This window comes from Sorex araneus, chromosome 1 (genome assembly GCF_027595985.1).
Source record: "Sorex araneus isolate mSorAra2 chromosome 1, mSorAra2.pri, whole genome shotgun sequence".
NCBI lineage: Eukaryota > Metazoa > Chordata > Mammalia > Eulipotyphla > Soricidae > Sorex > Sorex araneus.
The window spans coordinates 25,363,324-25,388,876 of record NC_073302.1 but is presented as its reverse complement, the minus strand read 5'-3'; the positions used below and the strand labels follow the sequence as shown (position 1 = coordinate 25,388,876).

Below are 25,553 nucleotides of genomic sequence, written 5' to 3'. Positions count from 1 at the left end.
GCTCCGGGGATGGAGCTCTTACACAAGTGCTCTGTCTTTTGTGCTAAGATCTTGCCTCCCTAAACAGATTAGAATGGAGTTACCCCTTATTCATGTGAAAATGTTATTAATACTATGCTCTTATTAATATTATACTCCTGGGCTGCAACCATAGCACAGAGGGTAGGGCATTTGCCTTGCACAAGGCCAACCCGGATTCGATTCCTCCATCCCTCTCAGAGGGCCTGGCAAGCTACTGAGAGTATCCCGCCTGCATGGCAGAGCCTGGCAAGCTCTCTGTGGCGTATTTGATATGCCAAAAACAGCTAACAACAAGTCTCACAATGGAGACGTTACTGGTGATGAACGGGATGACAAGTGAACCAGTGATACCCAGCAACGCTTAAGGGTCACTCCTGGCGGTCTCAGGAGACCTTATGCGATCAAACCCAGGTCGGCTGCATGCAAAGCAAATGCTCTGTCTCCAGTACAATCACTCTGCTACTCTGAACAGCAGCTCCAGATGTGGATCCAGCTGCTGGTGCCCCTGGGTATTCCTGCAGAGTCCCTTTCAAATTCATCAGCATGGCATTGCCTTTAAAGCAACCCTCCCCCACTGCACACATACACACACACTTGATATGTAAAATCTAGCATGGCTGTAGTCATTTCCGGGCATTGCAGCTCACTCGCCATATTCCACACAAATTACATCCACAATCTTTTCCTTTCAAAAAAAAATAATAAAGCGAGCTGAAAAATTATTTTTTAATGTTTTTTTTGGGGAAAAAAGTGTTCTAATTTCAAGGTGCAAACTGTGCGCTAATGTCTGCATGTTAATTTAAGCCACTCATTAAGCCTTTGGGTATCTTTGTCCTCCCAAATCAACTTTTATACTGATGGTAAGAGCCAGTGAGTCACTTGTTTCTGCACTAATAGATGTTCCATTTAATGAGTGAGGTAGAGGCAAGAAGGCTTCTGGTTTGGGCCAAGAGGAAGAATGCTGAAGTAGAAGGGACCTTGGGAGTAGAATTATAGCCACTGCTCTAACTCATCAAAGGGACCCGGCGGTGGGGCGTCGGCACCAGTGTCTCATTTCTCTCAGCTGCATGCCAGGACTCTCCAAAGGGCTCTATCTAATGTGGGCGAGGAGGCAAAAGGGAGCTGTGAGCCCCCTGGTTATTGTATGATGGACACAAACAAGGGGCCTCTGTCTGCATGGGGAGCTGGTACTCAGGCATGGTGAGTTAGCATCATCACTGTTTATCTAGGGATGGCCACAGCCAGTGCACCAGAGCCTCCCCCTTGGTGGGCTGAGTAGCTCAGAGAAAGCATAAACGAAGCCATCAGGTAGTCTTAGGAAGGAAATGAACTCAGGACTGAATTGCCGAGTTCCTCAGAGGCTGTTCTGGAGGTGGTAATGGCCCCGGCATGCAGTGTGAATCCCAACTCTACTCCCAGGGAGACGAACCCCGGTAGCTGCACACTTGGGAGGGTCCGACAATTTGACACAAACAACAAACGCTGCCAAACCCTGCACACGGAGCAGCCCACTCGACGGAGTTCATGACGGGCGAATATTGAACACTGTCACACACAGTGGGCCGTGTGCGGGCAATGACAAGAGCTGCAACTGGACTAGATTCTCTCTCTCTCTCTCACTCTCAGCCCCCTACCTCTGTGTGTGTGTGTGTGTGTGTGTGTCTGTCTGTCTGTCTGTCTTTTTTGCTCTTACCTGGTGGTATTCAGGACCTACTCCTGGCTCTGCGCCCATCACTCCTAGTAGGCTCAGGGGACCCTATGGGATGATGCTGGGGTTCAAACCAGGGTGGGGCCCATGCAAGGCAAGCACCCTACGCACTGTACTATCACTCTGGTCCCGGAACAAGAACTTTAATCCACATTTTTTTTTAATCCACATTTTAACACGAGCACTGTCTCTGACCCACTTAAGTGACACTGGCAAGTCCCTCAGCCACCAGGTCTCATTTCCGCCACGAATAGAAACATGACCCCAGTCATCCCAACCGCAGCAGGCGTCAACTGGGAGCATACACGAAACATGTGGTTGTGCCACCGTGCTACAGAAACACTCATTACCATTAAGCACGATTTTATTATGGCCAGGACCAAACACTTGATGGAACGCGTTTGTACGAGTTTACTAGACACCACGGGAGGGACGAGGAAATTCCCCAACTGTGAAAAATATGCTCCAAGCAAGCCTGGCTAGCAACCAGCTCTCTACTGTCCCTGTTACTCTGGGGCAGGCCCTTCGTGGGGTGAAGTGTGTGGCACAGACAACCACCAGGGAACAGCCTGTTCTTCCTGTCCGTCAGCTGCACAGTGAGTGGCACGGAGGGCTAACCTGAGAACCGGACAGCCCCGACTGGGGAGTGAAGCTGCCCGGGGCCCCGAACTCAGCAGGACATGCAGTGCATTCCCTGTGCGGACACTGGCCTTGGGACTCTGAGCCGCCCTCATTCAGAAAAGGCAGCAGGGGCCGGTAGGGCGTTTGCCTTGCATGCGGCCAACTCGGGTTAGATTCCCAGCATCCCATATGGTCCCCGAGCACTGCCAGGAGTAATTCCTGAGTGCATGAGCCAGTAGTAACCCCTGTGCATCACCAGGTGTGACCCCCCCACGCCCCGCCAAAAAAAAAAAAAAAAAGGGCAGCAGGGTCACATTTCACAGTGCGCTTACCACGGGTCAGACCATGGTCCTGAGGACTGAGCGCATCGGAGCCCTCCGGCCACTCCAGCTCATGGGCAAGAGGTCAGGGCTGTGGGAGACCCGAGGCTGAGGTCACCTACGAAGTGGCCTAAAGCCGGGATTCCAAGTCACCCTGGCTCCAGAGCCGGTCCAAGAGGAAATCTCAAGGGCAAACAGCAATGTGCCGTTCCAAGGACCAGGCGGTGGGTGAGAGAACAAACCCTGGCACCTGCCTGCCTGGGTTCCCACCAGGCAGTGGGACTACCTGAGCCTCGAAGCTTCTGCTCCATGAGGGGGATGACGAAAGCACATGCAGAGGAGCGAGCCAGAGCCCTGGGAGATGAGCACGGAGAGCTCCTGGCACAGGGCAAGGGTTCGCTCAAGGTCTCCCTTCGCATTCCTTCCCCATCCCGTCTGGCTTCCTGTCACATCCCTCTTCTCCGCTGGTTCTGTGATAACGGTCTTCAACCTCCGCTTCACGGGCTGGTGCCACTCCCACGTGTAGAAAGAGAGAACACCCAGAGTCTACCTGCCCGCTGTACCCCAGGTCCACAGACTGGTAAAATGACGGGCTAAAAACAAAGAACGCTGCTCCTTAAGACCTCTTTCCCCACTGCTAACGATGAGTGCTGAATTACATTCCCTAATCTAGGGTCTGGCTTTACCACAGATCAGCTGCTATTTGGTCTGCAATGAAGCATTCTGCAAAGGATGTTATTCTGACAAGACGGTTTTCCCAGTGATCCCAGGCCTTTTGAGCACTGCTGGGTGTGGCCCTTTAAAACATTCTAGAAGAGGGTTTTCCTCCTTAAGATCCGAGGAAATGCGCAGATGACACAAAGCGGGTACATGCTAGAAGGCGACCCTCGGCTCTGCGCTCTCCACTTCCATAACCGTTAGAGAGTATGGACGGCAGTAATGGCCAGCGGTCCTGGTGTGGACCTCACCATCTCCTCCACCCACCTGGAAGGGCCCTCCTGCTGACCCTGGCAAGGGCACCGCCCTCTAGGCTGGCTCAGGTCCAGTGTGACACACTCCCAGGGATGAGGGCACGAGGGCCACTCTGGAGGAATTCCACCCTAATGTATGGGGCTACCTGGGCATTTCTTTTGGAAACATTTCCAAAATTTAAGTTTTGTGACTGTTGAAGAAGGAAACTCTTGTGTGGGGCTTCCTCAGCCACAGGCCTGGTCTCTTCCAGAGAGCCACAGTGCCTCCGTGTGGACAACTTGGCCTCGGAGGGCCCTGCCTCACCCCAGGACTCAAGCTTCCCTCTGTCCCCTGGGCACCTTCTGAGCTCAGTCCTGGACACTCATCCCCCACTCTGACGTCACACCTCACTCCAGAGGGTCCCCGTGACACACTCACCTTTGGTTCTGCAGAATAAAACCTTGCCCTTAGCTTTTTCTTTCTTTTCTTTTGGGGTCACACCCAGTGATGCTCAGAAGTTACTCCTGGCTCTGTACTTAGGAATTACTCCCAGCGGTGCTTGGGGGACCATATGGGATGCCAGGGACTGGGGGGGTGGGGAATGAACCTGGGTCGGCTGTGTGCAAGACAAATGCCCTAGCCGCTCCGGCCCCGCCCTTAGTCCTTATGGGGTTTTGGAATCTGTGGTACACTTCCCCTCGTACCCCCACCCCAATATACTACAATTACACCATCAGCTCTCTGGAGCCAGAAGTTTCCTCCTCTCACTGTGCTCCCGGACCCAGGACTGGGCACATGACAAGGAGCAAACACACAATGAAGGAGCCAGCGGATAGATGAATGAGCGGTAACATCTTTTATGACTCTTTCAATACTTCTTCAATACGAACCCCCCAAGAATCAAACAAATACCTGCTATAATGGATCCGGTAACTGCTTTTAAAAATTATCCTTGTTTCAAATTCAGAGAATGCTTTAAAACATCTAGGTTGTTTTTTTTTTTCTTTTTGGGTCACACCTGGCGATGCACAGGGGTTACTCCTGGTTCTACACTCAGGAATTACTCCTGGCGGTGCTCAGAGGACCATATGGGATGCTGGGATTTGAACCCGGGTCGGCAACATGCAAGGCAAATGCCCTACCTGCTGTGCTATCGCTCCAGCCCCAAAACATCTAGTTTTAGTGTCTAAAATATATTTTGACAAATGAACGTTGCTGCAACCCAAAGGCACAATCTGTACATTTTTTCTTTATTCCTATCCTCTGAGCCTGATCTAATTTCTATAGTATATGAACAGTTATTATAAAAAAAAGGGGGGGGGAGAGCTGGAGCCATAGCACAGCGGGTAGGGCGTTTGCCTTGCATGCGGCCAACCTGGGTTCGATTCCCAGCATCCCATATGGTACCCCGAGCACTGTCAGGAGTAATTCCTGAGTGCATGAGCCAGGAGTAACCCCTGAGCATCTCCCCCCCCCAAAAAAAAAACCCAAAAACCTTTGTTACCTATTATGAAGGTTAATTAAAGTTTAAAATTTCCTTTTGATTTTTCTGGGGTGGCCAAGGATGAATGGCAGTCACCTGTGTAGGTTTTTTAGTTTGTTTTACTGTGGATTTCTTTTACTTCTTTATTTTAGAGGAACGTGTTCCAGCACACATTCCTCTATAAGTCATTTTAATTTTTTTAGTTTTGGGCCACATCCCCGATACTCGGGGGTTACTCCTGACTCTGCACTTAGGAATTACTCCTGACAGTGCTTGGGGGATCTTATGGGATGCCGGGGATCAAACCTGGGTTAACCACATGCAAGACAAATGCCCCACCTGCCATACTATCGCTCTAGCCCCTAACAATTGATTTTACTATAATTTCCCCTAGCAGTTTATTTTACTGTAATTTATAATGACTATTCTATTCTATTAACAATAAAACTTGCTCACTTAAGGCTTTTTGCCTTGTATCCTGTTCTTAATATTCTCTTCTCCCTGAATCCACTCTATGTTCCACGAACATTTGAAATATGCCCTATTTTTGCTTCTATGTCTTTTTTCCCTGGATAAAGTTTTTAAATAAATAATGCATTGCTGACTTCTGCTTTTGAAAATGGTCTGGAGTTCTCTAATTTATTAGAATTGCATATGCTGCCATTAACTGTGGTCTGTTTCTTTGGCCTAGTTCATGCGATGTGTGTTCTGTTCAGAGTAGGAACTACTCTGCCTTCTTCTACCCTTAAATAAATCTGAGACAAAAACAGGTTCTATTTCCATCAGTGATTAGCAACAACTACAGTTCAACTCCTGGACTGGAGCGATAGCACAGTGGGTAGGGCGTTTGCCTTGCACGTGGCCGACCCAGATTCGATTCCTCCATCCCTCTCGGAGAGCCTGGCAAGCTACCGAGAGTATCCCGCTCACACGGCAGAGCCTGGCAAGCTATCCGTGGCGTATTCGATATGCCAAAAACAGTAACAAGAAGTCTCACGATGGAGATGTTACTGGTGCCTGCTCAAGCAAATAGATGAACAACAGATCTACACAGTGCTACAGTGTAACCCTTCAAAAATGAAAGTCTCTTACAGGCCTGAGAAAATAGCATGAAAGGCTGAAGCAGGCATGCTGGTGGCCCCGATAACAGTCCAGGCACAGCATGGTGCCCGAGCAGCCCTGGGTGTGGTTCTGGCAGCAGCTCCCAGAGCCGTTGGGCCCCACTGCTCCCACCCCCAGTCAGATCTACAGAGCCAGGGCTGGCATTACTGGAAGCTGCCACAGCTGCCCTGGGCACTGCGTGGGTGGCTGCCCCTTAACAGACACAAAACCAAGTCTCCGTTGGTCCCGTTTTATGCTATAAAACGTTCTTGGCACACAGTCAGAGTCACAGCACAGCAGCTAGGGCGTTTGCCTTGCACGGGCCAACCTGGGTTTGATCCCCAGCACCCCATACACAGTTGGAATTCCCCAAGCACTGCCAGGAGTGATCACAGGGCCAGGAGGAAGCCCTGAGCACCGCCGGGCATGGTGCAAGCGCTATCAACCAGAAGTCTCTGCACAGACCCTTGCGAGCAGTCTGGGCGGTAAGCATCAGGGGCCCTCCTGGGAAAGGAAGATGAGGCGGGACCTCGGTTTCTACCACGTTCACACAGTCCTGTGTGTGTGTGTGGGGGGGGGGGGGGCGCTGAGAACTGCTGGAATGATTCTCTGCTCCCAACGGCAGCGCCTGGCGGGTGAGAGGCGAGGAGGCCGGCTCCTCATGAGGCCTGGGGAGCAGACTGTGCCCAACCCCCCCCCACACGGCTGACACAGTGCTCCGTGACGACCGAGCCTTCCTGGAGGAAGCGGGTGAGGCTGAGCTCAGCGTGGCTTTGAGTTCCGGGAGGCTCCACTGGTGACTGCTCAAAGAATCGGGAGGCAGGCGCCCACCACCACCAACCCCCGTCCCCACCCTGTGTGGCTCACTCAGGCCTTTCGGGTGCAGCCTGGGGGGTTTCTTACCTCAAACTGGATCAGCACCGTCCCACTCTCCAGGCCCTTCTTCAGCTCCTCCATGGAGCCCTCCAGAGTGTCGCCACCCTCCGGGCACGTGGGGAAAACGGCCTCCGGGAAAAGCTGGTTCAGCTCCTCTTCGGATTTGATGTCCGAGAGTGAGCGGACAACTGCGGTGGGCGAGAAAGAGCTCGAGTGGTGACACTGGGTGGGTGGGGGGTCGGTGGGGGTCTGGGCTTCTTGCAGAAGGGCGAGCACGCGACACCCGAGGGCCGATGTCTGAAACGGCTCGTTACGTGATTAAGCGCACGGGAATCGTTTTCACCAGAGACACTGCCGCCTGCTCAGTGATTCCGCACATGCTAATTATGCAGAATGACAAACTAATCTTTCTGGTTAGTTTTAAATGATAGTGTTTGGCACTCGGAGGCTGCTGCCGAAGGTGAAAGGAAGGTAAAGATGGGGTTTGAAGAAAGTGTGGGGGGCCGGAGTGCACACCAGGGACAGCAGTGTATAGGGGGTACAGTGTCACAGGGTCCACCTGGCACGCAGAGGACCCGGGTTCGATCCTTGGCACCCCGATGGACCCCTGAGCCCCACCAGGACTGGGGCAGGAGTGATAATACAGTGGGTGGAGCATTTGCCATACACGTAGAGGACTTGGGTTTGGTTCCTGGCACCTCATACGGTCCCCTGAGCCCGGCCCAGAGTGATCCCTGAGCACAGAGCCAGGAGTGACCCCCGAACACTGCTGGGCATGACCCAAACCCACACGTCCTCTCCCTTAGCCCTTGCTCTCTCACTGGGTGCTTTGGCCCACCTTGCTGCCTCTTTCTTGGGCCCCTGCCGGCGGTGGCTCTTCCCTAGGTCCTTTCTCAGACTCCGGGTCCCCCAGCCCCCAGAGCTCAGTCCATCTCTAGCTCAGGGCCACTCTTATGTGGGAGCTTCCCAGTCACAGTGCTTAGCTCCCATCTTCACCCCCCATCTCCACGGCGGAGAGGTACCCAGGAGGCCTGGTCCTGCCCTGGCTCCTTCCTCTCCAGCCTCACACGCTTCTTTCTGACCACGAGCACCTCCTTCTCCCATCTCCCAAACTGCAAACTGGGGGCCCCTCAGAGTCTGGCCCTCCTGCAGAGAAAGGAGAGTCGCCCCCTTACCCCAGCATTTCCGACAGTTCTACTGCCCTCACGAGAACACGCAAGATGGAGAACAACCTTCAGGCTTCACCAGAGCGGACTTCATCCCCAAAGTTCTGAAGCGCCCGTCACTATCCCCATTTTGCTGAGCAAGAAACCGACTCAGCAAAGTGACCAGCGTCGGAGGGACAGATGAGGAATTCCGGGCACATCTGTCTGATGCTTAAAGACCCCAGTTCTTTCCACTGACCACAGCAGCTCAGCCTGGGGACTATTCTGGCAAATTCTGTAACTGCCACTCCAGATGCTGGCTGACTTAACACTCCGGCTCATGTAAATCAACTCGCGTTTCCACTGATTCTATTTCCTGGGTTTCTTGGTTTTTTTTTTGTTTTTGCTTTTTGGGTCACACCGTGTAATACAGAGGGGTTACTCCTGGCTCTGCACTCAGGAATTACCCCTGGCGATGCTCAGGGGACCATATCGGATGCTGGGAATCGAACCCGGATTGGCTGCATGCAAGGCAAATAGCCTATCCACTGTGCTATCATTCCAGCCCTGTTTGTTTTGTTTTTTGCAGGGTCAGGGATCGAACCCAGGACCTCACCCACACAGGGCAAGGGCTCTACTATGGAGTTATTATTCTAAAAGCAAACTTATGGTCACTCTCACGCCATAAACTACTCGGCATTACCCCTTTTGCTCTGCCTCTAGACTTCCAGCTTTCTCACCTCATGCAGGTGCAGCTTCAGGCCGTGGGATCCAAGGGGAATGACCCTGCACTCTTCCCCAGACCCCCAGGACAGCCGGGGCGCTGTGCTCTGTCCAGCTGCCACTCGCCACTCGCTAGATTCCTTTGGTTCACACACTCCTGCAACCCTGCCCATCATAGGGCAGCAGGGGGTACCCACCATTGCTGCTCTGTGACTTGGTTTCCCCCTTGCCTCCCTCGGAGGGGAGAGGGGCTGTGAGCGCAGTCACAGCATTCTGAGAGTTGGTAGGGACAGTTACGTGATGGGCCGGCACGGAGCGGAGCAGGGATACCCATTTCTTGCACCTCTGACCATCTACTGTGTGCTGAGCCTGGCCCCGGGGTTCTGAATGTAATGTCCAGGATTCTGGGGAGGCCCAGTAAGGCCTCAAGAATTGGAGGCTGGGGGCTGGAGCGATAGCACAGCGGGGAGGGCATCTGCCTTGCACACGGCTGACCTGGGTTTGATTCCCAGCATCCCAGATGGTCCCCCGAGCACCTCCAGGAGTAATTCCTGAGTGCAGAGCCAGGAGTAACCCCTGAGCATCGCCGGGGGTGACCCAAAAAGCAAAAGCAAAAAAAAAAAGAAATGGAGGCTGAGGTGAGCTGGCTCTGGACTGGGAGTTTCACCAGGCAGAGGGGAAGCAGGGGAGCAGGACTGGGGGGTGCTGCCGACACCCTGTAAGGCCAGAATGGAGTTAGGGGGCTCTGGTGTCACCGACCCCACCCATCCTCAGCATGTGAAAGCTGGACAGGAATCGCCGAGGGAGCGCTGAGCTGATTTGGTAACAACGGCAACAACAGGACCAGCCTCACAGACAACCAAGGAGCAGGACTCACTGCGTGCCCACCAGCCCTCGGGAGGCTGGGACTACGTCCACTTCCTGCGGCTCTCAGGACGCGCAAAGAAACGTCCTACGCGGGGAGCGGGAGCAGAGGCGGAACCACCACCACCAAGGCCACTGGACAAGCGAGACCCAACAAGACCAAACGCACCAGAGTAAACACGTAGCCCAAGGCTGGAGAAAGGGCTGCAAAGGCACGTGTCTGCGGAACCAGGTGGCTGAGAGAGGACCGTGGGCCTGGGAGGGCCAGGGCAGGTGCTGCCCACCTGCCAGGGACAGGCCAGGGAGAGCCGGGCCCCGGGTAGGCAGACAGACGGTCCCATTTCTCAAGTGAGAAGTCAGATATTCAGGTTACAGGGTTAAAATTCTGGTTTTGGTGTGATGTGGAGGCCACACGCAGCTGTGCACTGGGGTCACTCCTGACTCCGCACTCAGGGGTCACTCCCAGCAAGCTCAGGGGACCACAGGGGGTACCAGACTGCCCTAGCTGCTGAACTATCGCTCCGGCTCCGTGAAGTTAAAATCCTTAACTTCCAAATAATGGCTCCAAGTTCAAAACCTCAGACCAGAACAGGGTTGAGGCATTCGCCTGGCAAGAGGAAGACCCTGGCCTGATCCCCGACATTACGTGTGTTCCCCACAGCCCTACCAGGAGTGCTCTCTTAGCACGGAGTCAGGAGTAAGCCCTGAGTAATATGTGCAAAAAAAAAAAATACATATACATACATACATACATATATATATATATATATATATATACACACACACACACATATAGGGGGCTGGAGCAATAGCACAGTGGTTGGGCATTCGCCTTTCGAGCGGCCGACCCGAGTTCGATTCCTCCGCCCCTCTCGGAGAACCCGGCAAGCTACCGAAAGTATCGAGCCCGCGCGGCAGAGCCTGGCAAGCTACCCGTGCGTATTGGATATGCCAAAAACAGTAACAATAAGTCTCTCAATGAGAGACGTTACTGGTGCCCGCTCGAAAAAATCGATGAGCAAAGGGATGACAGTGATATATATATTATGTACATTATATATATTATATATAATATATATAATCTCATTTAAAAAAATTCAAAACAAACAAAACCCCCAGGACTCCATTGTGCCAAGACAGCTTCCACCACCACGCCCAGGGGCCTCGGCCCTTACCTTTCCTCCGGATCACCAGGGCCAGCTCCCGCGTGTGGGACTCCCTGCTGGCCTTGATAAACATCACCACCTGGTCGTGGGTGTGCTCCGAGATGTCCCGGCCGTTGATCAACACGATCTGATCCCCTTCATTCAGCTTAGGGTCGCAGGTGTCTGCCTGGGAGCGGGGCAGAGGGGTGCCTTCTGGGATTCTCACAGAGTCTCAGGGTTGGGGGCAGGAAGGGGGGGAGGAGCTGAGGGTCCCTGTGCTCAGACTCGGGGGACCACGTCCAAGCTCGCCGCTCCTTCCCTAGGCACAGCCATTGTCACACGCACACCCACGACTTCGTGGACGGACACAGCTGCCCAGTGTGGTCGAATGCCACACACCAGAAGCCATCCTCGGACCCTTCCAGAACAAGGCTAAGAAAAGCCGCGTTCTTGGGGCTGGAGCAATAGCACAGCAGGTAGGGCGTTTGCCTTGCATGCGGCAGACCCGGGTTCGATTCCCAGAATCCCATATGGTCCCCTGAGCACCGCCAGGGGTAATTCCTGAGTGCAGAGCCAGGAGTAATCCCTGCGCATTGCCAGGTGTGACCCAAAAAGAAAAAGAAAAAAAGAAAAGCCGCATTCTTCACTGCGGCCGGCCCTCACGGCTGACTTGAACCGGCCTTTGTTTTCTAAAGGTGCTACCGGGAAACGGTCCATCAGTGTCAGAGTGTTTCTCTCTTGGGCGACAGAGAAAGGCAGGATGAGCCTGACATGAGAGAGGCCGCGCCCCTTAAGGAGAGAAGGGGAGCCTGAAGGGAGACACATGTGAGTCCCTTGACCAGAGGCAACAAGCAATCACAAGCAAACCTGAAGCTCTGACAAAGGTTGGCTTCCGCACCAGAGTGACAGAAGAGTGGGTAGGGCGCTTGCCTGGCACGAGGCTGACCTGGGTTCCATCCTCTGCATCCCATATGGTTCCCTGAGCACTACCAGGAGTAACCCCTGAGTTTGACCCCAAAGCAAAACAAACAACAAAAGTCAGAGTCCCTTGGGCCAGAGATGGCACAGGGGTTGAGGGCATGTGGGCGAGCGGAGTTTGATCCCTGGCACCATGTCAGGCTCCCTGAGCTCTGTCAGGAGTGATCCCCGAGTACAGAGCAGAAGTAAGCCCTGAGCACAAAACATCAAAGGCAAACAAACAAACAAACAAACAACCCCCCCCAAATAACCCCATCTAGTACCTCCTAAGAAGCACAGGCATTCTTTGATGGCCTATTGCTTTAAGAAAAAAAAATTAATAAACGGGGACTTGGTCCATAGTGAGCAGAGGAGCAGAGTCAGGGCTGCTTCCTTCCCCAGAGCATCACTCCGACCATCCGACAGCCCGTCCCCCGAGTGGCTAAGGATGCTGCTGCAGGAACTCATTCCCAGGGTAGGTGGAAGAGCACCCTTGGCCTCAGGGGGCATGCATGAGGGGAGAGAGAGGGAGAGAGAGGGAGGGAGGGAGAGAGAGCAAGAGAGGGAAAGGAAGAGGGAGAGAGGGAGGGAGAGAGGGAAAGAGGGAAGGAGAGAGTGGGGAGAAGTGGGGAAGAAAGGGAGAGGGAGAGAGGGAGAGGTCAGAGAGGGAGAGGGAGAGAGGGAGGGAGAGAGAGGGAAGAGAGGGGGAGAGGGGGAGAGGGAGAGAAGGAGGGAGAGAGAGGGAGAGAGTGAGAAAGGGAGAGGGAGAGAGGGAGGGAGGGAGAGAAGGAGAGAGAGAGAGGGAGGGAGGGAGGGAGAGGGAAAGAGAGAGACTGCTGCCGCCGATTCATAGATTCAGGGGGAAACATGCGGTGAAGACAGTGGCACGTGCTCACTTACAGGTGACTCTGGGTTGATCCTTGAGACCACGAGAGGCATCTTCTGATCCACTCCTCCCTGGAAACACATTAAATTCAAACAGACACGGAGTCATTCACGGCCACAGTAGCACTGATGGCTTGGTGTGTGTGTGGCGGGGGGGAGGGGCTGCAGCATCCCTGCGCCTATGCACATCCTCAGACACAGCAACCTTGAACAATTTCCCACCCCAGACCCCTGGCCCTGGGTTCTAGCAGGCTGCACAGAAGGCAGCTGGGAAGCCTCGCACTGGGGCGGGAGAGACAGTGCAGCGGGTAAGGCACCTGCCTTGCAGGCAGTGACCCAGGTTCAATCCCCAGCACCACATAAGGTCCCGAGCCTTGAGCACAGGTTAGTGTGTCTCCCTGCCAAAAAAAAAAAAAAAGTTTCGCACCACTGTATCCCCAAAGCCTACCAACTTGAGGCACTTGCAGAGAGCAAAGGTCCTTTTAAAAACGGCTCATAGGGTCCAGAGACATGGTAGAGCCAGTAAGACCCCTGCCTCGCGCATGGTGAACAGGGTTCAGTCCCTGGCATTGCACAGGGTCCCCCAAACACCACCAGGAATGATCACTGAGCACAACCAGGTTGGGTCACCCCCCCCAACCCCGTCACCACCCCCAAAGGGCACACAGGCTCAGGAAAAGGAAGGGCTCTGGAGATGCCTGGGAGAGATGCCGCAGGGGGAGTCTGCAGTGGAGATGAGCCCGAACGTGCCACAGGGCCCTGACCTCCACCGTGGGGAGCAGGGGAAGGGAGGGTCTGTGGCAGCCCAGACCCCTGGCCCTCCCTGAGCTCCGCAGCCGAGTTGCTGAAACCCTGGGTCACTACCGGGACACCCAAATGTGCGGGTGCCAAAAAAATCTGGCCATGGCCAATTTCTGAATGTGTGCCGACCAAAATTAGGGGGCGTCTGACAGAGGACTCTGTTGCCCTTGGTTCAGCCAACTAGGCCACCACGTTGCCACAAAACATTTTGTGAGTGGGTCTGTCCATGTGCCCACATAGCCTGCCTCTCTCTCTCTCTCTCTCTCTCTCTCTCTTTTTGCTTTTTGGGTCATACCCGGCAATGCTCAGGGGGTACCCCTGGCTCTGCACCGAGGAGTTACTCCTGGCTCGGGGGACCATATGTGATGTTGGGGATTAAACCTGGGTTGGCTGCGTGCAAGGCAAATGTCCTGCCCACTGTGCTATCGCTCCGGCCCACCACCCAGCCTTTCTTACAGAAGCAGACGGACACGGGGCCTGGGCCCACAGTGGGTGCAGCCCTGCTCCTGCAGACGCCGGAGGTGCTGGCCCTGCTTACAGCACTGCCCCTGGTTGGTTCTTTCTTTCCAGGGCCAGCTCTGCCGTGGGCTTCTCCACTTTTCTCTTTGCTTTCTTGAGCCACACCCAGCAGTGCCAGGGGCTATTCTTGATCCTGCACTTGGGAGCCATTCCTGGGGCTTCTCAGGGGACCATCTGCAGTGTCAGGGGTCAAACCGGAACTGGCTGCCAGTGAGGCAACACCTTAACCCCCGTGTTATCTCTCCAGCTCCGGGGGTTCTTTTAGTGAACTGACTTCAGGGCTGAGATCTGCCTGTCCGCTGTGTGTGCACATCTCTCTAAAACGGTCTCACCATCTCAGTATCTGTACTGAAAACCATAGTGCCAAAAAGTGGAGAGAGTAAGGAGGAAACTGCCATTGAGGCAAGGGGCGGGGTGGGGTGGGGGTGGTGGGAGGGGTACTGGGACATTAGTTAGTGGTGGGAAGGTACACTGGCAGAGGGATGGGTGTTCGACCACTGTACAGGCGAAACTCAATCACAAAAGCTTTGTAACTGTATCTCACAAGGGTGATTCAATAAAAATTAAATTAAATGGGCTCACCAGCCTCGCCCCTTCTCATGAGAACTCAACAAGGAGACAGTAAGTGCAGCGCCAACACTGGGCACTTGGATTAGGGTCATGGTATGGCCGTCGGGGCAAGACCCTCAGCTCAGAGGGCTGAGTCTCGGGTCAGGGGCCCAGGAGCCCAGAGCTTACTTCTGAGCTCTGAACCTCTGGATGAATAGGCCCCACATACCTTTTATTTTTTTTTTTTTATTTTTAAAACTTTTATTGAATCACCCTGAGATAGTTACAAGCTTTCATGTTTGGGTTACAATCTCACAATGATCAAACACCCATCCCTCCACCAATGCACATTCCCCACCACCAGTATCCCGGGTATACCCCCCTTTTCCCACCCTCCCCCTATCTCTAAGGCAGACAATATTCCCCATACTCTCTCTCTACTTTTGGGCATTATGGCTTGCAACACAGACACTGAGAGGTCATCATGTTTGGTCCATTATCTACTTTCGGCATATATCTCCCATCCTGACTGGTTCCTCCAGCCATTATTTCCTTAGTGATCCCTTCTCTATTCCTGCTTCCTTCTCCCCTCCGCTCATGAGGCAGGCTTCCAGCTATGGAGCAGTCTTTCTGGCCCTTATATCTACTGTCCTTGGCCCCACATACCTTAAGGTTGAATCCGAACTTCCCGTCTTCATCTGGTGTGATGCGGATTAAAACTAAGCAGCTGTCGCCGTTATCATTCTGCAAAGTGATGGGAAGCAGTCAGTCGCCCTCCCCAGGAGAACGGGGAGCAGGTGCCGACCAGGCGCCAGAACCCAGAGCCCCCGAGGTGCCCCTGCACGGAGGGTCTGTGCGCCCCCTCACCTTGTCGCAGTAGTACTGGCCAGAGTCCTCAGTGGAGCCTGCTTTGGTCACCCTGTGGAAGTCGTCAAAGAACTGCGGGTCGACTCCGTCCGAAGAGCAGGAGCCCGGAGCATTCGAAGACGGAGACACAGAACTGGATGACTTCTGGATCAGGCAGCTCTGCGGCGGGTTGCTCTCGGACAGACTCCTTCAGCGTGGGGAAGGAGGAGATGTTTTCATTGTCAGGTTCACAGGTTCACGTCACTGACTTACCAGGGCCTGCCAGCCCAGGCCTGCCCCACCCCCCTCAACCCAAAGCACTGGCCTGCCCAACGCCCGAGGGCCTGCCCGACCCCAGCTCTAGCCAAAAGAGCCCCAACGTTGGCCTTGAGGAAAGGGCAGAGGGCAGGGCACATCTGAACGCTGCTGGCAATGACGTTCCCCTCCCAGCTTAGAAGGGCAAGGCGAGCTGGGGGGGGGGGGGGTTGTGTGGCCCGAGACGCTGGGGCGTGAATGATGGAACCAGCTTCGGGCAGACAAGCTCACAGACACACCTGCTCCATCCTCTCTGCAAGGGCCAGCCCTGGTCTTGTCATCTCACGTCTCCCAAGAGTTCTGTCTGCTTCATGAGACCCGAGGAACTCAGGGTCTCAGAGGACATGGACTGGAGCTGCAGTCTGGACCAATGACCCGCTTTTCTCTTCTCCCCTCCCCCCACCACCGTTTTTAGTTTTTGGGCAATATCCGGCAATACTCGGAGTTTATCTCTGGCTCTGTGCTCGTGCTGGTGGATCAAAGCCAGGTTGGTGGCATACAAGGCCAGCACCCTACCCACTCCACTGTCCCTCTGACCCACAACTCACTCCCATTCTCTTCTCCCTTGTGTGACTTGCCTGTGGCACCCATGAGGTGCCCACACGAGGTCACACGCTTTGTTTTCTTTATTCTTTCATCAATGCAGACCTTCCTGTCTTGGAGCACTGCATTGCTCGGGTGAGAAATGGCTAACCACAGTCCAGTGATGAGGAGAAAGTCCTAAGAGGAATGTTAGCGATGCTGCACAGCCCCACGTGGCTGAGCTCTGGCACTGAAGAGGGCACCGAGGCGACAGCACAGCGGGGAGGACATTTGCCTTACACGCGGCGGACCTGGGTTCGATTCCCAGCATCCCATATGGTCCCCTGAGCACCGCCAGGGGTAATTCCTGAGTGCAGAGCCAGGAGTGACCCCTGTGCATCGCTGGGTGTGACCCAAAAAGCAAAACGAAAAAAAGACGTGTGGCCCCCTAGAGCTGATGGAAACAGCTTCCCAAAGGGGAACTTCATTTTCGTAAAGAAGATTTCTGAAGGGGTGGTGAGTCATTCTTTTCTGGAAAGACGGCAGTCGGACACGTAAACTTAGGACAAGACAACTCTGGACTATTCCTTTTTTATAATCCGGTCCAGCTTCCGAGGTACGGTTAAAACAAACAAACAAAAATATCAACATTGTGAGAGGCCGAACAGCTAGCCCAGGTCCAGTTTTGACAATAGGATAATTTTTTTTTTTTTAATTGTGGGAGAGGCTTGGGCCGTGACTGGCAGTAGTGTTCTGAGCTTCCTCCTGGCTCTGAGCTTAGGGCTCACTCCCGGCAGTGCTGGGGCTGGCTGGGTGCCAGGCAAAGCATCTCAAGCCCCGTCCTAGCTCTCTGGCCCTGGATTAACATTTTATCAGTGCCAATGTCCTGGGGCCTCATGCCCCCCCACCCCAGAGCCCACTGTTCTTCCTCAACAAAGTCGGGCACAAGCATCTCATTCATTTCCAGGCCAGACTAGGCGTGTGCTCTGAAGACCAGCCCCCTGCCCTCCCCATGGGGGGCCCCACCCTACCCCTCAGACACCCACACTCAATTTCCTCTGAAGGCAGAGGCCAACCAAGACACTTTAGGAAGCCTCGGAATCTGAGGTGCGCCTCACATCCTCCCCTCACCGACTCATTCTCACCTCACGGCGCCAAGGGGAGGGGAGAGGAGGAGTGGAAGGCTCGGAGGCAAACCGTGGCAGCCGAAAGCGAGCCAAGATGCCTCTCATGAAACCTGGTCTCGGTTCCCCTCCAGGGGCCTCTGCATGAAAACAGAGCTTCCGTTTCCTCAGAGGCTCCAGTGGCCTTACTTAAAATACAGAATCTGTGTCATGTTCACACAGCATGAGTCAGAATCTCAATTTATTCGAATAAAAGAACGAAGTGACAGATTGGCTGAGAAATAAAAACTCATTTACATGCAAGAGAAGAGTTTGGCCTTCACAGTTTTCAAATTGCTGGCTTGAGGAAAGGGCTATGGAGAGGAGGCGCTTCAGAGAGGAGGTGTTTTTGGATTCATTCACTTCTTCATCTGTTGGTTCTTTGGGGGCTGCGTGCTGTGGTGGTCAGGGTTCTATGCTTCTGGTTCTATGCTTAGGAGTGACTCGGCGCATGGGGGGCCCACACAGGGCCGGCCACATGTGAGGCAAGTGCCTTACCCCCTGCACTCTCTCGCTCTGCTCCCAAGAGAAGATATTTTAGAATTGAACTTGTATATTAGTGTTAAATTTTCAGAGGGAGATGAAGAGAATTTAATTTGCTGGAAAGAAGCTAAAAATATCTGCCTTGGGAAATAAAATATATATATGTAGTATGAGACTAATATCCAAGTGAGGGTAAACAGGAGGACAGGTCAGTGGTGGAAGTCTGCCACAAGAGTGAGGGGTGGGAGGCGAAGGGCACAGGTAAAGGAATATACCTGATAATTTTTCATTATCTGTACTGGAAACCTTAAGGCGCAAAAGGAATGGGGGAGGGTAAGAGGAGGGAGAGGGAGAGATGGAGGTAGGGGAGAGAGAGAGAGAGAGAGAGAGAGAGAGAGAGAGAGACGGGGGGGGGGGAGAGAGAGAGAGAGAGAGAGAGAGAGAGAGAGAAGAAAAGTACCTGCCCTAGTGGCAGGCAGTGGGATGGGGGCGGTGGGAGGGAAGCTGGGAGCACTGGTGGTAGGAAAAGTACACAGGTGAAGGGATGGGTGTTGGAACATCATATGACTAAAATCCAATCATGAACAACTTTGTAAATGTGTATAACATTGTGATTCAATTAAAAAATAAATAAACAAATGGGAAAACAAATAAATTAATAGATAAAATATCCGCCTTCAGGCCACCCCATGGAGGCCGGCCAGTTTTGCTGCTGTAACATCTGCAAGAGCGCCCCTTACTGGCAGTGCGGGGCAGTGCCTGGCAGGGCTGCTCAGGACAAAGCCCAGTGGGGCTAGGAGTCATCTTCCCAACATGAGGCGTGGACCTGAACCTTAAATACAAAGAAATTGCAAAGATCACCTGCACTTCGGATGTTTCGAAGCCTGCAGAGAGCAGATGTGACAGAAAGGACAGAGGGCGGGCCAGTGAAAACAGGAAGAACAAGGTGACCACAGAGAAGAGAGTGGATGAATTCTGGTATTATTGTAATCTAGTGCATATCCACGGTGTCCACTTAATTCCTAGTCATTGCATCTGTGGATTGCTTCCTACTGGGTTTTAAATGATTTTCCTTTTTTTGAATATAAAATGTAACCACTTACAGGGGCTGGAGAGATAATACAGTGGGTAAGATGGTTACCGTGCATGCAGCCAGCCTGGGTTTGTTCCTTGGACCCACACCTAGAACTCTGGGCCCAGTCAGGAGTAATCCCTGAGCACTGCTGGGTGTGGCCCCCCAAGGAAGCAAAAAAGTAACACCCAACCTAAAAAGTCGCCCAGGTTATTGAAAAATAATATATCCAAAGTCAATGGGTCCCTCAATCCTGCATCTTCCAGGGAAATAGAGGTTGCATTTAGATCATTTGTTAGATGTCTGCTGTTTTTTTCTTATTTGGTTGATCATCTGCTCCCTGTAGGAGGCAGCAACAGCCTTCTCGGCATGGGAGACGGACATACAGGTGGCGAGGAGGCCCGGAAGAGACGGGAAGTGGCAGCACATGAGGAGCAGGAGGCCCCCGGACACCGTGCGGGGAGCAGAGAGGCCGGAGCGAGGGGGTTCCCACTCCCTGGTGCTGGGTACCTGGTGCCCTGTAGGTGAGGAGGAGGGGGAAGCCCAGGTTTGCAGGAAAGCAAGACAAAAATGTGAGCTGAATAAAGCCGATGGCAGAGGGGGGCCCACCAAGCAAGAGCAGAAGGAGGCACCTGTCAGTGTGTGTGTGTGGGGGGGCGGGGGGGGATGTCGGGGGACTCAGCAGCAGGCCTGGAACTGGCATCTGGGGACCAGGCGGAACTGACCCCAACTGCCTGTGAGCAGAAGACTCATGATGTAAAACAGAAATGCAATATGGAAAGACGGCCCTTGGGGGAGCTGTAGAGATGGGAGGGCGATAAGGCACTTGCTGTGCATGACTTAACTGCTGGACACATGCTGTCCAGGAGATAAGCCACTTCCTGGCTCCATCCCCCGCACTACTAGAGCATCCCTAGTGCAAGGAGTGGTCCCTGAGCACAGAGCCAGGAGCTGCCCCTGGAACTGCTAAGCTGCGGCTCAAACCCATCCCTCCTCCCCTAAATACACTTTCCTAAACCCTAGGTGCCCCCTCCCCCAAACATATTCCACCCGCTCCCTGAGCCTTTCACAGTCCTTACCAGGGGGAGTAGTGAGGTGTCTGCTGCACCCTGAATGCTATGAGGGGGATGGTGAGTCCCACGTGGCTTTTAAGCTCTTAGGCCTCCTCCTATTCCTGTCCCAGAGCACTTAACACAGGGCCAGGCACATAGCAAATGCTCAGCTAACATGCTGAATAAATACCAACCAGAAAAAAAAAAAAAAAAACAAGTGCCTGGACGAGGTAGCTATGATTAGCTAAAACGAGAGAACGGAATTCACTCAGTAAATTCCGGGAACCTGGAAACCCAAGCGCCCAGAACAGGTGGGCTAAGGAATTCTCAGCATGCACAAGATGAGAGCTCCTGAGAAGGGAATGCTCTGTGTTGATTCCACATTTCCAGGACACTCTCCACGGCGGCCCCTGTTCTGGGGCCATGGTCAAAGCTGGAGTGTGGGGGGGCCAGCAGGACGGCAGCTCACCCAGCATGCACAGTCTCTTCTGAGTAAAAATCCCAAAGAAAGTTCTCACCAAAACCCTTACGCAAGGTCACTGGGCACAGAAAGAACAGTCCTCATGTTATGGAGCCATTCTCCACAGGATATTCACCTCTGTCACCAGCATCAAGGGCCGGAGCTTAACTCAAAGAGGAAACTGACCAAGAGGAAGACAATTCAGAAGTGTGGCTCTCCGGAGCGCTCAGCTGCGTCACGAGTGGATGCAAGGGAATAAATGCTCTCCCTGGCTGCCCCTTGGGTGCCCAGAAACCTCGATGGCAAGGAAGCACCTGCTAAATTTCCATGAACTCAACGAGCAAGTTCTGTCTCTTTGACATATGCCTGGTACAATATCCAACACCTGGCCCTGTTCATGGATGAGAGGCAGCCCAAACCCCAAGTAAACGTATGTCTGATTTCCGGCATGTAAGTGATACTGCATGCCAGTGAGGCTGCCCATACGGGAACATGGACGAGGCCGAGTGGGCATTGCATTGTGGGAGCTGGGATGCTGCTTAAACTATCCTTGATCAAGGAATTTAAATAGCTGTTTCTTGGTCTGTCTGTCGACCCATCAGTCCATGCAAGCATGCACGCATCCATCCATTTAGTCATCCTATCCATTCACCTGCCCATCATCCATTTATTTATCCATCCATCCACCATCCATCCATCCACCATCCATCCATCCACCATCCATCTACCCCAGTAGTCACGACAGGCCAGGCTCTCTGCAGGAGTCTGGGAGAAGAGACGAACGAGTTTCTATCCTTGTCTTCCAAGAGCTGTCTACTCTAGAAGGCCTAAAGGGACAAGGGGCCCCCTGACAGCATCAGGCTGCAACGAAGAGGCTCGGTCTGTATCACAGAGGTGGTCCTCCAGGGCGGATCGGAAATACGGACTTAACAGTTCAAACACAGGGTTGGCAGGAGGTGGGGGAGAGAAGAAGAGGCACTCTGGGTGAAACACAGCTATCGTCAAACACACAGCCGCAGCCGAGACAGAGACCTGAAACTGTGAGAAAGCCCAGGCAGGACCTTAAAGCACGGATGGAGCCCAGGGCACCACGGCATTCCAAGCGGGGTGCCACCACAGAGCAAAGGGCTGACGGGCACTTGGTGAGTGGCGACTGAGAGGGTGTAGAGTGGCTGAGAAAACTGGCTCCGTCCCATTCAAAGGACAAAAACAGGCACAGTGGCCAGGGAGAGCTGGACACGGGCCTCACCTGTGCTGTTCCAGGAGCTGGAGGCGACAGGGCAAGGCACCTGCTGAGGAGGAGACTTTTCTCCGCTGTCTGGACACCCAAACTGTCTCTCAGAACAGGCCACGGTGCCGCGGGGAAGCTCTGGCGCTCGCTAGCTGAGCAGGTGGCCACAGAGTTCCTGCACTGCCAACATGGCTATCTGGAAGCTTGGTTATATATCGTGGGGCTGGGCAGAGCCTACTAAGCAACATTCACGGGGTGCGGGGAACTCTCCTGGTGATACTGGGCGGGGTGGTCCATGCTCTGTCCCAGGGACACAGCCCTGCTGGGGACCACCAGGGCCACCCCGGTAGAACTTGGGGACCTCGGACCTATACCTTGTGGCGTTCAGGGGAGAGAACTACCATGAAGGGCAGCTTGCCATTTCAATCACTTCAAAGTGCAGAGTTCAACAGCAATTCACATGGTCGTACGATGCTCGGGGAATGGAAATAAAAAGTTGTAGCAGCAGCCCCGGGGCTCGGGCCCAAGGCCGGCTCCAAATAAATCGGAGAGACACCACCCTCCTCCCACCCTTCCTCCCACCCCCTCTGCATCTCCTCTGGAGACCCGTCACAATACAGCAACAGAGTTTTCCAAATATAACCCCGACAGGCTCGACTAAGATTTGCCTCCCGCCAGGGTCTGCTCTGCAAAGCCCATTCCACTAGCTTCCCCTCCTTTCATTTTCTGGGGTGGGGAGCGAGTTTTTGTTTTTGTTTTTGTGGCGCCACCTCGGGAGTGTGAGCAAAGGAACCCAGAAAAGGCTCTTGGAACCTTGGGAGTCGCACAAAGGGTCTGGCCTCCCAGGCACAAAGCAAACTGCCAGGGACTCACAACTATAATCATAAACTTTGCTATACGGCTCTAAATATGGCATCAACGGCGCGCGTGACTCACCCCGGGAGATAATGTTCGGGGCGCCCCGGGCCCGGTGCTCGGGGCCGAGCCCAAGTCGAAGCGTTCTCTTGCTTCCTTTCTCTTTCTTCTCCTCGTTTAAACGGGTACAGCAGATTACACTTAATTCTAAAAGAAGCCATCCTCGGCTGTCTATGATCTTATTCATCTCATTTCTCTGACAGAATACCTCTTTTTTGCCTCTTAACACAAATCTGCTGTATAAAACATGTCAAACATTTCTTAAACATTTTGCAAATATGCACTGAAATAACCACTATGGGAGGTGGTTTTTTTTTCCCTTTCTTTCTTTTTTTCCCCCTTCTCCCTTCTTCCCTCCAAAGTACAGAGCGACCTTCCTCTCTCATCTAGGCACTGACAGGTCCAGGGAAGCCAGTGACCACCGATGGGAGCAGGGGGACTTCCCACCAGCAGGAGGGGGTGCCCTCCCTGCACGGGCCGCCCTGCAGGCAGAGCACACCGCTGCGAGCCAGACTCCGGAAAGGGCTGTTGCAGGCTCACTCTGGCCGGGAAGACGTGCCTTGGAATCATCAGTGTTCGTCCCTTTGAACATTTATAGCTGCAGACCAGAGTGCCCCAGGATGATCCCTCTTCCAAGGTCTTGCAGAAGCGATCCAGAAGAAGAAGAAGAAAAAAAAAAATCCAGCTGCCCTGAGTAGAGGTGAACTGAACCAGAAATGACTTAGCTCACACAGGGCTCTGCTGCGGGGAATTTTCAATTCTGTTTCTTTCGCCCGAGCTTGTGGGTGAGCCGTTCGGGGCACTGGTTGGCTCAGGCTGAGGTGCGCTGTCATTCCACGAGGTGACAGCAGGTCACCGTAAGAAGGTCTGGCGTTGGATATGTCATGGGATTTCTCAGGAGCCCCCCTGAACCTCCTCCTTCTACCGAAGTGGCAGGTGCTGATGAAGGTGGGTGATGTGCTAATTAATTGCCCACATAGCCTGAGGCCCCTGCAGGTAACAACCTGTTTCACTGGCTTCCAGGTCCTCGCAATGAGGTGGAAAGCGTGTGTGGGTCTCAGGGATACACGTAAGCACCCACACACTGTGAGCAGAACTCAGCTGTCTGCCACTTGTGCCTGCCACTGGTCTGTGTGTCCGTCCATTCATCCATCCATCTCTCAGAACAGCCCCCCCACTCCCCAGCCCACAGGGCCACGCCTTAGCACAGGTGGGACATGCCCACAGCTGCGACCCCAGCCCTGCGCACTCTCGCATTCCACTGGAGAAACGCCCTTTCAGCATGCAGACACGGAGCGAGCAGGGCCAGGGTGCTACCCCACGTAGAACCCGCAACAAAGGCGCGACTCTACAGCAGCGACTTCCTGTGCTGAAGGAAACTCCTAGTGTCCCCGCTGTCTGACACGGCGGCCACTACGTCCAGGTGTCTCTGAAGCACTGGAAATGAGGCTTGCGGGACTGTATACCTGGATTCATCTGCAGGTAATTAAAATCTGCACCTGTGCCTGTGGCTGGTGACTACTGTCCTGCGTAGCAAAGGCCCAGATCAGAGCGCCTGAACTTATTTGGTTTATTGCCCCCTTTACAGAAAACAAACTCAGCATCTCTGCCCCTGATCTGCCTTCCTTAAGCAAGCAGAGAGCATTCCCCCCCACCCCACCAAGTACACTCTAAGTCACTACCGTCTCCGTCCCCGGCTTTTGGGTCACACCCAGCGATGCTCCGGGGTTACTCCTGGCTCTGCTGCACTCAGGAATTACTCCTGGCGGTGCTTAGGGGACCATATGGGATGCTGGGAATCGAACCCGGGTTGGCCGCGTGCCAAGGCAAACGCCCTACCCGCTGTGCTATTGCTCCAGCCCCCACTACTGTCTCCCCTTACCGGGGGTACGGGCACTAACCGCCTACTTGCAGAAACACTGGTCTAGGTAAAGCACCATCCGGCACCACTACAAACCCATTATGGGACAGTCAACACTGGGCATGTGACGGGATAGCCCAGAACCCAGAGTCAGGCCCCTCACTCTCCTCTCACCAAAGTGATGGAGCTCTGGGCGTACACAGACACATCCGCAGCACGCCCACCTGCGGTCCTGCCTCCTCTTTCTAAGCCGGTGCCTAGCAGAGGAACGCAGACTGTTCCGCCCTCCTCGGGGCTGAGCGTGAGCATTTCAACAAGGCCGTCATAAAGCTCAGGTCACACGGGAAGAATGAGCAGAGGGATTATTTAATTGGGGGTGTTGAGGAGTCCAGACTAGCTAGACTCTGCACTGAGGTGAGGTGCAGCGCAGCGGGAGCCACCGCCGCCCGCAGGAAGTGGGGAGGGAGATTCGAGATTCACCTGTGCCTGGAACACAGCTCAGCGTGCACGAGCCTCCCCACCACGAGGGTAAGAGGGTCCGGATGAACTGACCTGTCTTCCTGCCGATCCTCTGCTACTAGGGGCGGTCATGTGGGCCTATGTTTTGGGCAAAGTGTGGGACAACCGAACTGGACACCTAATGGCTAGGATTTCCTCATTTCTTTTTTCTTTTTCTTTTTTTAATCATCTGCCCCATTGTTTATTGCACTTATTGCAGCTGAAATATGGAAGCCACTGAATTGCCTATCGATAGGTGACTGGATCAAAAATTTACGTGACATTTTTAGTAGTGGCTACTATTCAACTATAAAAATGTGGATGTTTACATTCAGAACAAAATGGGAGGTGCTAAAGGTAATTAGGTAAAACAAAATAGAAGGGGGAAAAGTACTGAATGATTTACTTATCTATGCAGTATATGGATTTAAAATAGATTTACAAACAAGACAAAATAAAAAAGACA

At 53.5% G+C, this 25,553-nt stretch overlaps 1 protein-coding gene across 4 annotated transcripts in view; it reads right to left on the bottom strand.

Moving 5' to 3' along the window:
• PTPN3 (protein tyrosine phosphatase non-receptor type 3) overlaps positions 1 to 25,553 on the bottom strand; it is a 131,085-nt gene that overhangs the window by 15,595 nt on the left and 89,937 nt on the right. For all 4 annotated transcript variants that reach the window (XM_055146631.1, XM_055146617.1, XM_055146623.1 and 1 more), the window contains 5 exons: positions 15,537 to 15,723; positions 15,336 to 15,413; positions 12,816 to 12,872; positions 10,989 to 11,145; positions 7,109 to 7,269 (listed from right to left, as the gene is read on the bottom strand). In XM_055146631.1, the coding sequence (XP_055002606.1) occupies positions 7,109 to 7,269; positions 10,989 to 11,145; positions 12,816 to 12,872; positions 15,336 to 15,413; positions 15,537 to 15,723 (640 nt within the window). The remainder of the gene's footprint in view (positions 1 to 7,108; positions 7,270 to 10,988; positions 11,146 to 12,815; positions 12,873 to 15,335; positions 15,414 to 15,536; positions 15,724 to 25,553) is intronic.